General features: G+C 39.7%; 2 protein-coding genes across 2 annotated transcripts in view; both read right to left on the bottom strand.

Annotated features, from left to right (window-relative positions):
* Positions 1-6,698: 6,698 nt before the first annotated feature.
* LOC134198328 (ankyrin repeat and SOCS box protein 7-like) lies at positions 6,699-9,646 on the bottom strand. Its single transcript, XM_062667698.1, has 5 exons — positions 9,548-9,646; positions 9,388-9,486; positions 9,164-9,262; positions 7,211-7,309; positions 6,699-6,785 (listed from the first exon to the last, which is right to left on the bottom strand). Exons 1-5 carry the CDS (start codon positions 9,644-9,646, stop codon positions 6,699-6,701), a joined length of 483 nt encoding a protein of 160 aa, XP_062523682.1.
* Positions 9,647-11,647: 2,001 nt separating this feature from the next.
* The window catches only part of LOC134198327 (serine/threonine-protein phosphatase 6 regulatory ankyrin repeat subunit A-like), a 7,503-nt gene continuing 1,650 nt past the window's right edge, over positions 11,648-17,500 (bottom strand). The window contains exons 4-12 of the mRNA XM_062667697.1: positions 17,319-17,417; positions 16,069-16,156; positions 15,879-15,889; positions 14,865-15,232; positions 14,725-14,804; positions 13,383-13,432; positions 13,158-13,311; positions 12,199-12,253; positions 11,648-12,137 (exon numbers count right to left, since the gene is read on the bottom strand). Coding sequence (XP_062523681.1) covers positions 12,122-12,137; positions 12,199-12,253; positions 13,158-13,311; positions 13,383-13,432; positions 14,725-14,804; positions 14,865-15,232; positions 15,879-15,889; positions 16,069-16,156; positions 17,319-17,417 — 921 coding nt within the window. The 3' untranslated portion in view covers positions 11,648-12,121. The remainder of the gene's footprint in view (positions 12,138-12,198; positions 12,254-13,157; positions 13,312-13,382; positions 13,433-14,724; positions 14,805-14,864; positions 15,233-15,878; positions 15,890-16,068; positions 16,157-17,318; positions 17,418-17,500) is intronic.

Genomic DNA, 17,500 nt, shown 5'->3' with positions numbered 1-17,500 from the left:
GAAGCAGTGACAGTTTGGAGACGTGAGCATGGTTGTTGAAAGACTGATGATGACAAGGTCAAATCCAATACGTTTCAAAGGTTCCAAAGGTGTTAGTACAAACAACTTAGTAGAAGAATTCTTCTGTCAGCATGGGTGTGTGCTTTAACCATCTGCTATAGTGTGTATGTAAAACTGAGTTTTGCTATCATCATTCCATATAGCATACAATATCTTTACCCTCCCCTTAGTGTACGTATATAAGTTCAAAAATGGCTTTAAATATTATACTATCTGATGCAGGCTTGTAGGCTAGAAGATTGAGTGGGTTCAACTCAATGCCACATTAAAGATGATCAAGTCAAGACCCATTTCATCTCAAGTCAACTTGCAGCTCTTTGTGCTCATGCAGTTTTGTACAAATGAACATGTGTAGATGAGCTTCCATATACATGTAATATTCTATATAGCCTTTATCACAATCTCTTGTGCTTCAATTGCTGCCTCACTGGACCTCCCTCCATGCAATGAAGTGGTTGAAAGTTGAGTAGATGGTAGGACAGTTGGTGCAAGTCAATGCAGACTGTTGGATAGAGGAATTGCGAGACCATCAGATAAAAGTCTTCATGGAAACGCCAATAAATTGGTCAGCAACATGTGACAAAGGGTAAGGTATACATTGAGTAAAATGAGAAACAAAGTGTAGATGACAGTAACTGTAGATGGGCATGTATTTGTGCTGCGTGAAAAATTCTCTTAAAAGTAGATGTGTGATAGCGATTAATGCTGACTGAGCTGCACAAACAGCTTCGACAAGATTTTCTGTCTTGTTCCATACATGTAAGTACCAGAAGAGAAGATGATAAGTTGATAAAAACTGCAAGATTTGCTTGTGAGACTGCAAGGGCGTGTTTCCACTAGTGCATATACCGGTTTACCAAGTGGTTTAAGCTAAACTGGTTTAAGAATTCACTTGTTTCCACCTGCACTAAACCAGTTCTATTTTAAACCTAAACCACTTTCCTAAACCCACTTCAAAGTAGGTTTAGCAAAGTGGTTTAGGTTTAACTGTCACGTGACAGTAGTGCGCTGGTTTAGATGGCTTCCCACAATGTCGTTTTGATGATATTGACTATTTTTCTGAGATAGGATTGCCCTAAAAGATGTAAGGCTCGTTAACTAGGGGAAAGAAATCAGTAGCTACGGAGAGAGACAAGACGGTGTCCTTGGTCATCCTCATGCAAATTTCTACTAGCAGATGCTGAATCAGTCAAAACCAACATTTGCTCTGACTCGTCGACAAAGCAGCCCAATACTTCAAAATAAGGCGTTCCTAGACTGTTTGTTTAGCACATCCCATAAGTGCAAGTTACTAGTGGAAACAGTCGCTTTCTTGAACTGGTTTAGTTCTTAAACCCATTTTAGCTAAACTAGTTTAAGGTGCAGCTAGTGGAAACACGGCCCAAGCTTGGCTTGTGAGCCTAAGTTGAACCCTCCCATTCATAAAGCAGCCTACAAGCCTGTGATATGTTTAGTGTTAGTAAGTTACAAAGACGACTACTCAGCAAGCTGTATTAATAAAAGATTCTCTTTTTACTTACAGATGCCAGGCAACGACAATGCTGATGGGGTCTTGACCTAAATATACAACACAATTAATTAGTAAATTACAAACACAAACACACACACACACACACACACACACACACACACACACACACACACCAACAAACGTTGGAAGCCGTTCACATCAAAGTCACCCTTAGGGTCAGTTATTAAGATAGCTCCCATTGCCTATAAAGACAGAGCCTCCGAGCACTACGTGGAGGTACAGGGCCAGTACTGACAATTCAACGAGACCTTGCAAGAGTCAACCATGGCACTGACTGTGGCGCAGCTATGAGGATGGACACTAAGCTAAATACCCGTCTGCATGATGTTACTGCCAAGTCAGCGGTCTTAACCCAAACTCAATGACCAGGTACTCATTTATACTCCTGAGTCAAAAGAGGCCATTGTGTCTAAGCTTCTATATGCCATAGCTCGTTATTACTCTGACTTGAACTTGCAACTCTGCAAAGTCACCGATGTATTCACTCCATACGATGACTCTCTAACCAATTGAGCTACAGCACAACACACACATATGCACCCACACCCTCCTCATCCAGTGGGGACAAAGACAAAGTAACAAAGAGATCTTCCAACGCATTTGTGTACTGAATAGCCTCCTTTGATTCTAAAATATCTCTTACAGGTCTAGCATTCAATGGCTTCAGCTTGCTGAGTCTGAACATCTGAGCCAGTCAGAGCACACAACAGCTTGTGAATCAACATTGCCATATAGCAATTCTTGAATTGAGACAAACGAAAACTCTTCATTAGATCTTTGCGAACGGCGAGCATCGGAAGTGGCAAAACAAACAGCTTTTTCCACAGCAAGCTGTCTGAGTGTACTTCTATCAGGAGAACTACCAGCTACGTCCAGGAGCTCGTACGCCTTGTAGGGCTACTAAGAATGTTCATTCAGACAAAAGTTTCGGCAAGTCCACTTCTGACATCTAGATGTTGAATGATGCCACGCGCTAATGAAGCAATACAATAACAAAAGTTTATCATTTGCGTTCCACAGATTAGCACAGCTAGCCATAAGACAGGTGGGCTTACAAGCAGTAGCCGGATGTGCTGTTCTCAACAACAATAGTGGCACTCAGTTATAAGAGAAGAAACGCTCTTATCTACTCAACTAAAGAATGCTCATGTATTATCGGATGGATTGCCAGGATGTCGATGTGATGACATACGTCATCCTTGTTTGGTTGTAGCTATACAATTAGTTGAAAGTTAGAATAAATATGGATACTCAGTGTATTGCATACATAATACTGTAGATTGATGTGTTTACTGCTAAGCTGCTATGCTGCCCATGTGCGCTACTCAGGCATCTCTACGTCTGCGCTAGCAAAATCCGGGAGCCAGACTAGGCACTGGCAGGAGCACAGACGTGTGAGCCAACTGCGATGTAAGCACACGAAGTCTCACCAGGACCGCAGAGGCTGATTTCACAAAACAGCCGATGGCCTCTTGGGACCCCAGTCAATGACCAGGTACTCACTTATACTCCTGAGTCGAAAGAAGCAAATGTGTGTTAGTTACTTGCTTAAGGAAATTAAGCCATACCTCGCAATCACTGTGACATGAACTTGCAATCTTTCAAGATCCCGGATGTACACACTCCAAAAGGTGACTCTCTAACCAACTAAGTTATCGCACCACACAACACACACACACACACACACACACACACACACACACACACACACATACACACACACACACACACACACACACACACACACACACACACACACAAATGGACCAATGGATATGCCCTTCAGCACAGTACTAAAGATAGCAACACAATCTATTTCTAGGTGGGGCCTCTGGTGCTTCTCAGAGTATAGGACGCGCCGATGTACCCCTAGAAGCTTGGCAGGAGCATGCAAAGACATTGAGTTTGATGCAACCTTGAGACTGAACCTCACGCCCACATGTCCACATCTGTTGCGTGTAGTTCTGCCAAACCAGTAATCTTGCCCTGTCCTAGTCAATAACAAGGTACTCGTTCATACTCCTGAGTTGAGAGAGAAAATTGTGTGTGAGTTCCTTGCCTAATGAATTACCCCTGTGCCCTTTCTGTACTTGAAATCATGACCAAACGTCCCGGGTGTTTCTACTCTCGCACCACACACACACACACACACACACACACACACACACACACACACACACACACACACACACACACACACACAAACACACACACACACACACACACACACACACACACACACACACACACACACAACACACACACACACACACACACACACACACACACACACACACACACAGACACACACAGACACACAGACACACAGACACACACACACACAAACACACACACACACACACACACACACACACACACACACACACACACACACACACACACACACAGTTTACAGTGAATGTAATGATTGCATCTGCAGCATTTTTCCAATGCAGTCTGACAGCTAATTGCAGTGCTGTTTCTCCATTCTGTCAAATACAAACAATATCCAAGTATGATTAACATCTTCTAATATTAACAAATCGAAATACATGATAATAAAATTAGATGTATAATACACCAGTCTATACTTAGTTAGCATGCGTAGATGCAATAAAAAAATAATTACAAATAAATAACAAATTAATAAATAAATAATTTGCATATAATTAATTTATATCATAAATTATTCTTAAATAATAAACAAATGACTTGCATACTATTAGTTATATAAATATATTATTAATAAATAATATTAAATAAATAAAATATAAATAATTTACAAACAATTAATTTCCATAAATAATTAATTGTTAGCCTCAAACTTACAGACCAGAGAGCACGAGAACTCTAGTGTGTACCAAAAATGTACTGAAACGATTTCGGAAATAGCCTTCTAAGTCAATCAGCGTCTTAGAACAGGAATGTCGGTTGTAAATTCTGATTGGTTTAGCAATAATTGGTTATACTAAGTGAACCAATGCTGATTTCACGCGTGTGAAATCCTCATGGGCGGCTAAGTGCACACAAGAGCTGTGATGAAGACTCTGGTGCACGCACACATCTTAGTTTTAGTTTTAGTTTCAGTTCTTCAATCTTTTCAAGTTTGTGGTGAGAGGACATGCACAGCAGCATCACTAGACCATCACCTTTGACAACTGGTCAAGCGGTAGTTTCACTAGTTGAGCAGTTAGAGTAGCTAGCGGTCTGCCAAAGAATCAAAGAGTCCTGGTTTCAAGATATCACCGCAAACACTGCAGACGTCTCTTCTTCGTTTGTGAGATCTCATGGCATTTACAAATGATATGTTGATCTAGCTAAAACAATTCTACGCTGTCACACCACCATTTAGCATCACTTTTCATAAGTACTTCCCAAATCATTTTAGCAGCGTTGTGGTACAGACTAGAGTTCGCACGCTCTCTGGTCTGTAAGTTGGAGGCTAATTAATTGTATGCAAATTATTTATTTATTATTTATTAATAATTTGTTGATATAAATTAATCTATATTGGAAGCGTAAATGCAGGTGTAGTGTGTGGTACCTACTACATGTGTAGCCAGTATTGGAGGTGTAGCGGTCAGCTGTGAACACGTAGACATATGTGGAAGGCATAGAGGGCCGCTACACCTTAGCATGCCTGGCTAGAACCCTGACTAGTAGCTAAAGCAGTGCTAACACCATGCACACCAAATTCACAATATAATGATCTAATATCTAAAGCTCAAATTGTCTGTGTGTGTGGGTGTTTGCGTTTGGCGGCCACGTCTTTTGTCCGTTCGCAACCGAAATCGGCACGCACACTCGGCACGCAGAAGAGAAGGTTTGCGTAAAAATATGCACAAGGTCCCCTCTCAAGGGGTCGACCCAAGCATAAAATTTCTCGATGACGCAAACGCTACACATTCCAGTTCATTCCAACACACGCCCACACCAGTCCTGTGTAGACTGTATGCAACGTCATCCTTCCCAAAGCTTCAAGCAATCGAATATCTCTTGCCGACGAAACTTACTCTTCTAGCGCTTTCGTTTCTTTCCAAATTCCGATCGCATTTGCACCGAATCCAACCTACACGTTCTCTGCAGCAAGCGCTACACGGGGAGTGTGTCGATTTCGATCGAAACAAGCGCGAAAAGCAAGATTCGAATTCATTCAGCATATCCGGGACCTCGCAACAAAGATTGCACGTGACCTGCCCACTGCGTCCCTCTTCCGCTAAAACACTACTCTGCCTCTAAAGGACGGGTCATGCATTTGCTAATCAACTAAATGCACCGTTTGTAACGTGTCTAGAAACCTACCGTTTAATTAATTAACTACATACTACGCGAATACGTGTAGCTGCAGACAATTGCGTCCTAGAGCGAAGTTCTTTGCTTCTCTTAGAGAATCACTATTCAAAGCAATTTGTTAATAACATCAGAAAATACAACTCTGCATTCCAGATGACAAGCTCTGGATGTACAGAAAGAGTCTGTCTACCAGGATTTATGCCCACCTTTAAAGTTCAGGGCCAGGTCTATCACAGAATTGGTGCCATGCAACATCAGTCAGGAGAAAACCCAGAGTTTCTGCAAATCTATTTTATGGCTGATAAACAAGAACAAGCTGAGACACGATGCAGAGCTGTGCCTGGTGTGAAGATTGACATTATTTGTCTCTTCAGGAGATGCTCCACAACGTAAACAACTATGTGGCGAGCTTCAAGACTGCCCTAGACAAGATGGACCTACCAGAGCACCGCATAGTTATTCGACCAGACAGAGCTCCAACCATGGAACATCCAAGACGATTTAACGCTCCACTGACAGATGAAGTTGCTGTTCTCATCGTTGGCCAACAATTCAACAACAGTGACATTGTTCTGCAAAAACGCAACGACCAGCTTCAACGAGTCGCCGAAACCCACAGATCCTACGATGCGCTTCAGTACCCGCTACTCTTCTGTCGCGGCGAAGATGGATATAATTTCGAACTGCGTCAAGTTGACCCAAGAACAGATTTGCCTACCAACAAGAAAGTATCCGCTATGGACTTCTACGCCTACAGAATCATGGTGAGGACCAACAATTTTAACCACCTACTTAGAACCAAAAACCTCTTCCATCACTTTTTAGTCGATATGTACGCTAAGATTGAGATTGATACGTACGCCACAATCAGAGCAAATTGCGAGTCGACAGCTACATCCACCTAAAAGATGCTCTCGCCCAGAACAGCCAAGATACTGACCCTGGACGAGCAGTCATTCTTCCATCTTCTTTCACTGGCGGTCCCAGGTACATGCATGAGAAAACTCAAGATGCAATGACGTATGTCAGAAAGTACGGCCGTCCTGATCTTTTTATAACTTTTACATGCAACCCCTCTTGGCCGGAAATAAAAAATGAGCTGATGAGAGGACAAAGCGCTAAACGGGGAGTGTGTAGATTTCTATCGAAACAAGCGCGAAGAGCAAAATTTGAATTCATTCAGCACATCCGGGACCTCGCAACAAAGATTGCATGTGACGTGTCTACGAACCTATCTTTGCACTGCAGTATCTTGCCCGTACGAAGGACGGGCCATGGATCCTAGATACAAATATTATCATTCACATTCACATCAACATGTCTTACATTGTCTTTTATGTTGCTATCACATCCATTCTCTAACAGAATACGAACAACTTTGGATTGATTGTGGAGAGCAGCATAATGCAATGCTGTCATTCCATGCTACAATAACAGAAAATTATAATAAGAAAGCAATCAGACAGACAGACAGACACAAACAGACAAACAGACAGACAGTATAGAATATTTTAGGTTAATCAGAACTTATTTGTTTTTAGCATAACGTCTTGTATAAGAAATAAATGTATTGACAGACAGACATACAGACAGAAAGACATAAATACAGACAAACAGACAAAGACAGAAAGACAGACGGACAGACACACTGACAGACAGATAGACATACTGACAGACAAACGGACAGACAAACAAACACACAGACACACTGATAGACAGACCAACAAATACACTGAGAGATAGACAGACACACTGACAGACAAACAGACAGACAGACAAACAGACAGACAGACACATTGACAGACAGACACAGTGACAGACAGACAGAAAGATAGACAAACTGACAGACAAACAGACCGACAGACAAACAAACAGACAGACACACTGACAGACAGACGGACAAACACACTGACAGATAGACAGACTCACTGAAAGACAAACAGACAGACACACACACTGACAGACAGACACACTGAGAGACAGATAGACACACTAACAGACAAACTAACAGACAAACAGACAGACAGACAGACAGACAAACAGACAGACACACTGACAGACAGACGGACAAACACACTGACAGATAGACAGACTCACTGACAGACAAACAGACAGACACACACACAGAGAGACAGACACACTGACAGACAGATAGACACACTAACAGACAAACTGACAGGCAGACACACTGACAGACAGACGGAAAAACACACTGACAGATAGACAGACTCACTGACAGACAAACAGACAGACACACACTGACAGACAGACACACTCACAGACAGATAGACACACTAACAGACAAACTGACAGACAAACAGACAGACAGACAAACAAACAGACAAACTGAAAGAGAGACAAGCAGACAGACAGACAGAGAGACAGATAGACAGATAGACAGACAGACAGAGAGACAGAAAAATAGACACACTACCAGACAGACAGACACACTGACAGACTCACGGACAGACAGATAGACACAATGACAGACAAACTGACAGACAGACAGACAAACAAACAGACAGAAAAAACAGACAGACAGACAGAGACACACAGACAGACAGAGACACACCACCGGACAGACAGACACACCGACAGACAGACAGACACACTGATAGACAGACAGACAGACAGACAGACAGACAGACAGACACACTGACAGACAGATGGACAGACACACCAAGGAACAAAAACCCTGACAGCAAGATGGACAGAAAGACAAACAGGCAGACACACTGATACACAAACTGTGACAAACAGACAGACACACTGACAAACGGACAGACACACTGACAGACAAAAACACTGACAGACAGACCAACAGACACTGACATACATACACACCTACCAACAGACAGACAGACAGACATTCAGGTAAACAGACAAACAAACAGACATAAATCCTACACTATGGTCATTTATCTTGAACTTTTACTTACTAATTTGTTATAGTCATATAACGTTTACTGCATTAGCTTTGATGTTTACAATAAACCATCTACAACAGACAAGCAAAAACACAAACAAACCGAGAGACAGAAAAACTACAGACAAACAAAAGGACAAACAAACATACATACATACATACATATAAATAATAATTTATTTAAAACCAACCAATAAATATAAAACAAATTTCTATAAATTGTTTGTATTTCTCCACTTTCTATTAATTAAATAAAATTATAATAATATTCAATATTAATACATTTATTAGTAGTACATAACATCTCATACATCACATCAACACATACAACAACAACAAATACAAACACTCACCAACACATCCTTCAGATTACCATCAGCATTAGCTGATAATAACATAACAATTAGTGAATCATCACCTCGAGATGCTGCACACATTAAAGCAGTGAAACCCTGTAATAACAATAATTGTGTTTTATTATTTGTATTTAATGTAATATCCGTCCTATCACAAATCTCATTACATCATTGAAATATCATTCTATTCATCCATCCATTCATTCACTCTCAACACTTACAATAGAATCTGCTTTGTTAACATTTGCTCCTTTCTGTAACAAATGTTGTACGATGGAATTTAAGCCTTCATCACAAGCTGTGACAAGTACAGGATGTCCCTACAATAGAGTGAGTTGTTATAAACAAACAATAAAACGAGTCACTCAGTCAATAACATACATGAACATTACACGCATCAGGCGAAGCTCCTGCATTCAAAAGAGCTTCCACCTCATCGACTTTGTTCTCTTCCACTGCTAACGTTAGTCTCCAATCCATGTGTGGTGTGTCTCACTCATCCTACCATCCCATCAACACATCAATCACAACAAATCTTTACAATTTCACTCACAAACGAGAAATCACTCAACACGACACTCTCACACAACAAACTTACACTTGAGCTTACTTAAACTTACAGATTGCAACTCGGATCGAGATCGGGGACCCCAAATTCGAACGACTGATTGTACGCATGCGCCAACATTATTTCTATTCGATTGAGTCACGTGTGTCACGTGCGCTATTTTGATTTGTTAGCTATAGATTTCTCAGCGATTGTCAATTTCTTTGTCAGTTTTGTGTAACAACTTACTTGTTTATTATAAATTTGGCAGTCGCCAACTAAATTACCTTTTCAATAGCTAATGGAATAAAAATAAATATTAATTGGTAAATTTTTAATTTTTAATAACAAAAAATAAAATAAAAATTAGAGATCTACATTGATACAATTCTAAATTAATTAATTTATTACTGCGCTGCCAAATTATCCAAACTGAAACAGACACCATGGATAATAAGTCAGTCACGTGAGTCACGTGATGAATTAAATATCACATCATTGTACATGTAACGCATTTCCAACAAAGTTTTGTATCAATATTTCTAACGTCCCACTAGCTTACCCGGAAATACTCGTGAATCATAACTATTTTAGAGTATTCTATATCATTGTTTACTATTTACATTCTACTCTATATTTCATAATACAAAACATCTCTTAAACAAATAAAAGTATCTAGAATTAAATATTCAGTCTTCACACTATGAGACGCTTGTTCTCATCTATAGCGTTGCAAACATCACGTGACCTGTAGAGTAAACATCACGTGACCACAATGACAGGAGAGGAAGACCATTTGATGTGACACTATTGTTCCTACTGATAGACGGAGAACATGAAGAGCTACAACAAACACAACAAAACCTCAATATAGAATAACAAAGATAATTAAAATCTCCAAATAACACACAGTTAGTCAATAGAGTAAATAGTCTTTCTTGATACTCAGTGACATGTCATCTATTCATCAAGATAAACACAAAGCTTCAAATTTAGAGAACAAGTCAGTGCCATGGTATCATGTAGATTGTTTGTCTGCTTGCATCAAGTGTGTGTGTCTGTGTCGTGTGTGTCTGTGCCGTGTGTGTCTGTGCCGTGTGTGTCTGTACCGTGTGTGTCTGTGTTGTGTGTGTCTGTGTCATTTCTGTGTAAGCTGTCTGTGTCTGTGCCATGAGTGTCTGTGTCGTGTGTGTGTGTGTGTGTGTGTGTGTGTGTGTGTGTGTGTGTGTGTGTGTGTGTGTCGTGTGTGTCTCTGCCGTGTGAGTCTGTGCCGTGCGTGTCTGTGCCGTGTGTGTCTGTGCCGTGTGTGTCTGTGCCGTTCGTGTCTGTGCCGTGTGTGTCTGTGCCGTGTGTCTGTGTCATTTCTGTCTGTGCCGTGTGTCTGTGTCATTTCTGTCTGTGCCGTGTGTGTCTGTGCCGTGTGTGTCCGTGCCGTGTGTGTCGACTTTAATTAATTTATGGAGTAATTCTACTACAGAATGAACATGCAATTATTTAAATTGTGACGATTACATTTAAAATTTATTGATATTATTGATATTGTAATTGTGTCCAAAAAATTTTAAGCTTCCGCATTTCTCGCGCATTCCTTCATGTAACTTACGCATTTTGATTCAGCTGGGTTGACAGGTTTGTAGCTAGTATATGTAGGACTGTGATGATATCTTAGAAGATGGTCGAGCAGAAATAAACGAAATAACAACAAGGTAGTTTTAGATGTCTAGTGTGGGTTGATACAGTTTGAGACGGAAGTTGCTGTTACTGCCTCATTGTCTACCTAGAAACGGTTAATTAATTAATTATTTATATATTAATACATGCAACACTGTATTCTCGTGAATGCATGGAAAGCACAATAATTTGAGAGTTTGTTCGAAGTGAGCAGACATCACGGACATAGATTGCATAGAAGTAAGTACACGTGCTCAATCAAGTGTTAACAGAGAAAGAAACATAATGTATTGCAATACATGATAATTAGGTAAAAACAGTTTTAATACTACCTATATGTCCAAAGAAAATAAAACACCAAACAAGGTTGACTCACAGGATACACACAAGAGATGCTACATGACAAACAATTAATATCAACTCGTCCTTCACTAAACATCCTCCACTGTCTCAGCGAGTCTCGACTTGAGGGCACCCAACAGTCCAATAAACTGCATCACCTCCAACAACTTGTCCAGTGTTGCATCTTCACCTTGTTTGTTAATCCAGCAGACGATCATATTCCGAATTTTTTCGGATGGAATGTCAGTGGTGGGTATCGTGCTGAGGTCTACTTCGGTAACTTCCAAATAGTCACCCAATGCGGATGGTCTCTGAGCAGCCAATTGACTGACCTCGTGCAAAACAAAGACTGGAACGTCTGAGAAACTTCGGAAAAAACCTCCACGTTGACCAAGTCAGGCAGTTTGTCTTCTATAATATTATCATCACATATTAAATACAACACACAATTATTGGTTGGGTAGAAACTTACAATTGGGAGGCAAGAAGAGAGACTTGAGACCAAGGAGCATCATGTCCAGCTGCTGCTATAAATATAAATATCACAAAATAAGTACCTCCATGTATATACTCTAAACTAACAATCATGATACATAGGACATGTTTACTCTACAATATTAGTGACGTCAACACTAAACGAAACACTTTTACAAAAGATATAAAAGTGATGATGACAAGATTCTGCAACATTTAGGCAATTAATACAAATTTCTATTTTCATTAATATCAATACTAAGCCAAACCTCATATTTTCAGGTTACGAGCACAGACCTGTTGTCTCTACGATTTATTGTATTAATAATCAGCATCTAAATTGTGATCATACTAACGATTAAACAGAACGGATAGACTTGATAAACTGATAACTAGCTCCCCAGTAGTAAATAAGTGACTATACAACAGAACTAAATAGGAAAACAAAAGGACGGATATACACGTAGAGAATGCTAACGTCCCTCATCACCCAGATCTTAATTCTTTGCAGACAAGGAAGCATGGTAAACTGATCTAAATTATTACTTGCATAAACTGACTTGGTGCTCTTCCCCACTGACCCCCAGGTCATAAATTGTTTGAATTCATTCTAGACTATGAAGATGGACATTACATAAAGTGATATTACTAAACTATGTAATGAGTTGTGTACAATGAAATAGAATGGATAGTCTATGACTGTAAAGAGTGAATGACACAGTCACAAGTATAAATAGACATTGAAAAACATCCAGATGATCCTCTTCCTTAATCAAGACATCAAGTTTTCAAAATATTTGAAAAATGTCCAGGAAGTCAGCATTCTTAGCAGTACTGATAACATCAGGTACTCAACTTACTCTATCATCCAGCACATAACTATGGAAAATGCATGCAGGTATATGACAACAAAACTTCTTGATCATGAAGCACTCATGTTTCAGTCACTATTCTCACCATTTGATTGCTCGATTCTCTCAGTTGCAATTCTACTAGTAGTAGCAAGAGCAGACATCAGACATTCTATTTCCTTCTCTTTCACTTCCCTCTCATGCTCTGATTGTTTCAGTTTTTCTTTCAACTTCTCATTGTCTTGTTTCAGTTGACTTATCTACATCAACACCACAAATACTTGAAAACCCCACAATATAGACGTGATGATAATACAGACATACACTTTACCATCTGTTCTTTCTGTTCAACATCACACACACGCACTTCCTCATCATTCGCTATAGAAATACCATCACTCATATAACAGTTTGTAAAATATTCGAAAATTGTGAAAAATAAAAATTTTAAGTTTTAATATGAAATAGTGTGGAGAATTGCAGAAATGACCAAGAGTGACATGTCCAGAAGCACTGACAAAGATAAAGATGTGTACTATGCCCAAAAGGATGTTCATTATTAGTACACAATATTTTGTAAAGAATTCATAAATTTGTCAAAACCAAAATTGTAATTTATTGATATCAATTAGTGTTGAGAATTGCAAGAATGATCAACAGTTACAAGTGCAGAGGCACAGCAAAAAATAAATATGTGTAACGTGCCTTAAATAATGATTATAATTATTAACGACACCTGTACACGCACACACACACACACACACACACACACACACACACACACACACACACACACACACACACACACACACACACACACAGACGGACGGACAAACTGACAGACAGGCAGATAGACAAACAGACAGAAAGACACACAAACAAAGTGACACACACGCACAAACACACACGCACGTGCTCACACAAAACACAAAGGGGGAGGTGAAGTGGGGAGTAAAAAAGTGGGGGAGAGGAGGAGAGGGATAAGGAGGAGAGGGATAAGGAGAAGAGAGAAGTAGGGAGAGGAGAAGGGGAAAGAAAAAGAAAAAGGGGAAAGGGGAGGAAGAGCAAGGAAGAGGAAGGGAGAAGGGAAAAAAGAGGGGAAGGGAGAAAGAGAGGGAGAGAGAGGGAGAGGGAGAGGGAGAGAGAGGGAGAGGGGAAAGGGTGGGAAAGGAAAAAGGAAAGAGAGAAGGGAGACAAGGAAGAGGAGGAGTGAGAGACGAACAGACAAACAAATAGACAAACTGGTGTTTGAACCATTAGACAGTAATAGTGCTGTTGCATGAAAATATATGTACTGACAGACAGACAGAGACAGACAGACACAGAAACAGACACACACAGACAGAGAAACAGACAGACAAGCCGACACACACCGTGACCAGTAAATAAAACTAGAGAAAAACAAATCAATACACAAAATAATTAGTAAATTATATATTATTAAATAATGAAGATAAATTAAAAATTACAATAATAGATAGATAAGCAAAACCCAATAAACAGTCAATAGTTAAAATTAAGTTAATTAATTATATATCAATAAATAATTACAAATAATTAAATATTATTATAAGAGATCAATCACCAATCTAACAAAAACCTATTCCTACCTATAATGTAACCTCAAATAAACAGAATTAAATTAAATATATCACATAAGATATTTTCCTTACATCTTATGGCTTCTTCCATCATCTGTACCACATCAACATGACCATGTTGCTTAGCAACATCCAGTGGTGATCCCTTCTGACTATCATACAATGACATCACGTTAGTAATATTGTAGACTGTAAAATGTTAAGTTTATCACCTTTTATGGTGAGGACTTGCTCTATGGTTTAAAAGAAAGTCAACACAAGAAACATGACCATTACGAGCAGCTAACCACAGTGGTGTACAGCCTTCATTATCATTGATATCAACAGACACACCAAGAAAAAGTAGCCTCGGTTCCAGACGCTTTCCCGTACGCGCTGCACGTGACAGGTATATGGGGTCAAAAGTAGGAGGAGCGAGCGGGAGAGCGTCTGGGCGCACTTGTACTGCAGACGAGTTCAGGGGCGGGAAAGCTATTAAACATGAAACGCTCCGCACCAATAGGAACTTCCCGCTCGCTCCGAGCGGTGGTTTTGATTGGTCTACAACAAGAACAATACCACTTAGTTTATGGTTACAATTCTAGACATGCTAATTAACGTTGTTAGACACACAGGTAGGCTAGTATTACAACAGCGGCAGCGTTTCTTGCGATGGAGGTCTTCCCGAGTGAATTAGAAATCGAAGCTACGCCTGTAGTACATAGACTGATCTTCGTAGATCCATGTCGGATGATTCAATAGCGGAAGCAGTAACTGTTTGCTGTCCTCAATTCGTGATCATGATCGTAGCTGTGAAGTCGTTGCAGCACCTCTGCATACATGATATGTCATCTGGCCTGAGGAGACGACGTTTTCGCATGTTTTCCAACTGGCAATGGCAAGTCTATGATATTCCACATGATGCTAAGTGTGTGCAACACTCTGCAGGTCTTTGGTAATGCAGACGGCTCTTTCCATCCAAGCCATTGCTTCTCTCATGAGAGACCAGGTAGCAAGCTTGACAGAACACGGTGTAACAGTTGTAATGATAGCCGCTAGTTTGTTTGAAGACGAACAGATTCAACGTGATGTCAGCGGTGTGTTTAGCAGTCCATTGGAGAAACGCCCTCCAACAGAGTCGATTCCGCGATCACGTCGTTGCTGTCGTTGCAGACGAAGTTCACTGCGTCGTTCAGTGGTTAGCCTGTTTTTAGTGAGTGTTTTGATGCTATTCGAATGGAACTGACTGATGAGTTACCTACATCGTATTACGATTGCATTGTGCAACCTAATGCAGTTAGACTAATGGTATAATTTGGATCTAATAGCTTTCCCGCCCCTGAACTCGTTTGTATTAGCAGTGCGCCCAGACGCTTTCCCGCTCGCTCCTCCTACTTTTGACCCCAATACCTGTCACGTGCAGACGTACGGGAAAGCGTCTGGAACCGAGGCTAAGAAAAAAGAGCTTCTCTATAATAGTCACGTGATTGCATATAGCAGCATAATGAATAGCCGTTCTTCCCCACTAAAGAAAGGACATTGATAGTTAAAACAAAGAAAAATTATGTTCAAGTGTGTAGACACAAATAACATTTCATTCAACTGTCAACCAAAAATTAATAAGAAAACCAACCAACAATTGTAAGTAATAACAAACACACACACATGGAAAAATTCTAGACACCAAGTTGTGAGTGTGTAGTAACACATATTCTAGGTTGATATTTACCAACTGATAATATTCATACAAACTCAGTAATTACCCTAATTTTGTTGACAGTGATGTAGACTCAATTAATGTTCTTCACGTTTTGCATATTGCAAAATAGAAAAGAAAATTTTTGATGACGTGAAACAGAGTAATCATCATAAATTGGAATTTCCCTGATATTATTTAGCAAATTTCAAATAGAATTGTTTTGATAAAAGTGGAAATTACAGATATCTGGGAGTCTCTCTCCATCTCATGTTCTCGCCTGTTGCCCTTCATATTCTGTCTAGTCTCAAGGACGTTGCTGGTCCTCCAAATTTAGAAAGGCCAGCTGCTGGACTAATTTTCCTAAGACAATGTCTATGTATATGTAACATCTACATAGCACGCTAATCATAGGATAAGTAACTTATACCATGGTCAAGTAAAGTGATATGTATAAGTGAGAGTACGATAATAACTGGAAGTAGCTTAGTGCACACTTGCTGTGTAATATACCTCGTATACACTACCTGTATACTGTACTGAATATGTGTTCGTGACTGGTTGCACGTCACGTGACCATATGATTATTAAACTGAGTATAATGTCTCAAGGGCCACTCCAAGGATACTTTACTATTGGGGGCTGCGATATACCGAGGCCAATGGGTAGTGAGGCTACCGCTGGACTTTGTAAAACACTTTCTGTCAAGTTACCTTATCATTACAGGAAGTCTGTTGTAGATACAAGTAAACTAAATTCAGTAAAACTGAAAGATTGTTCGCCTGTTGATTAGTAAGTCTGTGAAATGAAATGAAATAAAAACACAATATTAACAAGAATTAAGTTAAATATTTAAAATTAAAAAAATTACAGAGACATTCAAAGACAAAATCAGGAAACATAGAGCTGACACAGATCTCTATATTTTTTCAATACACGAACAACAACAAACAACAAAATATCAACTGAAACTCTCAATACTCAAACTCACTTTATCATTCTTCAAAAAATCTGAATGATGTTTGATGAGTAAATCAAAAATCTTCTCATTTCCATTAATCGCTGCCCAAATCAAAGCTGTCATTCCATACTACATACACAAGAATGTATTATTATTGTAATTGCTTCATCACGCTGTACACATGCTGTAGAAAAAAATTAAATAAAAAATTC

This window comes from Corticium candelabrum, chromosome 2 (genome assembly GCF_963422355.1).
Source record: "Corticium candelabrum chromosome 2, ooCorCand1.1, whole genome shotgun sequence".
Taxonomy (NCBI): Eukaryota; Metazoa; Porifera; class Homoscleromorpha; order Homosclerophorida; family Plakinidae; genus Corticium; species Corticium candelabrum.
The sequence above is the reverse complement of the archived record's forward strand: the minus strand, read 5'-3'. Positions and strand labels throughout refer to the sequence as shown.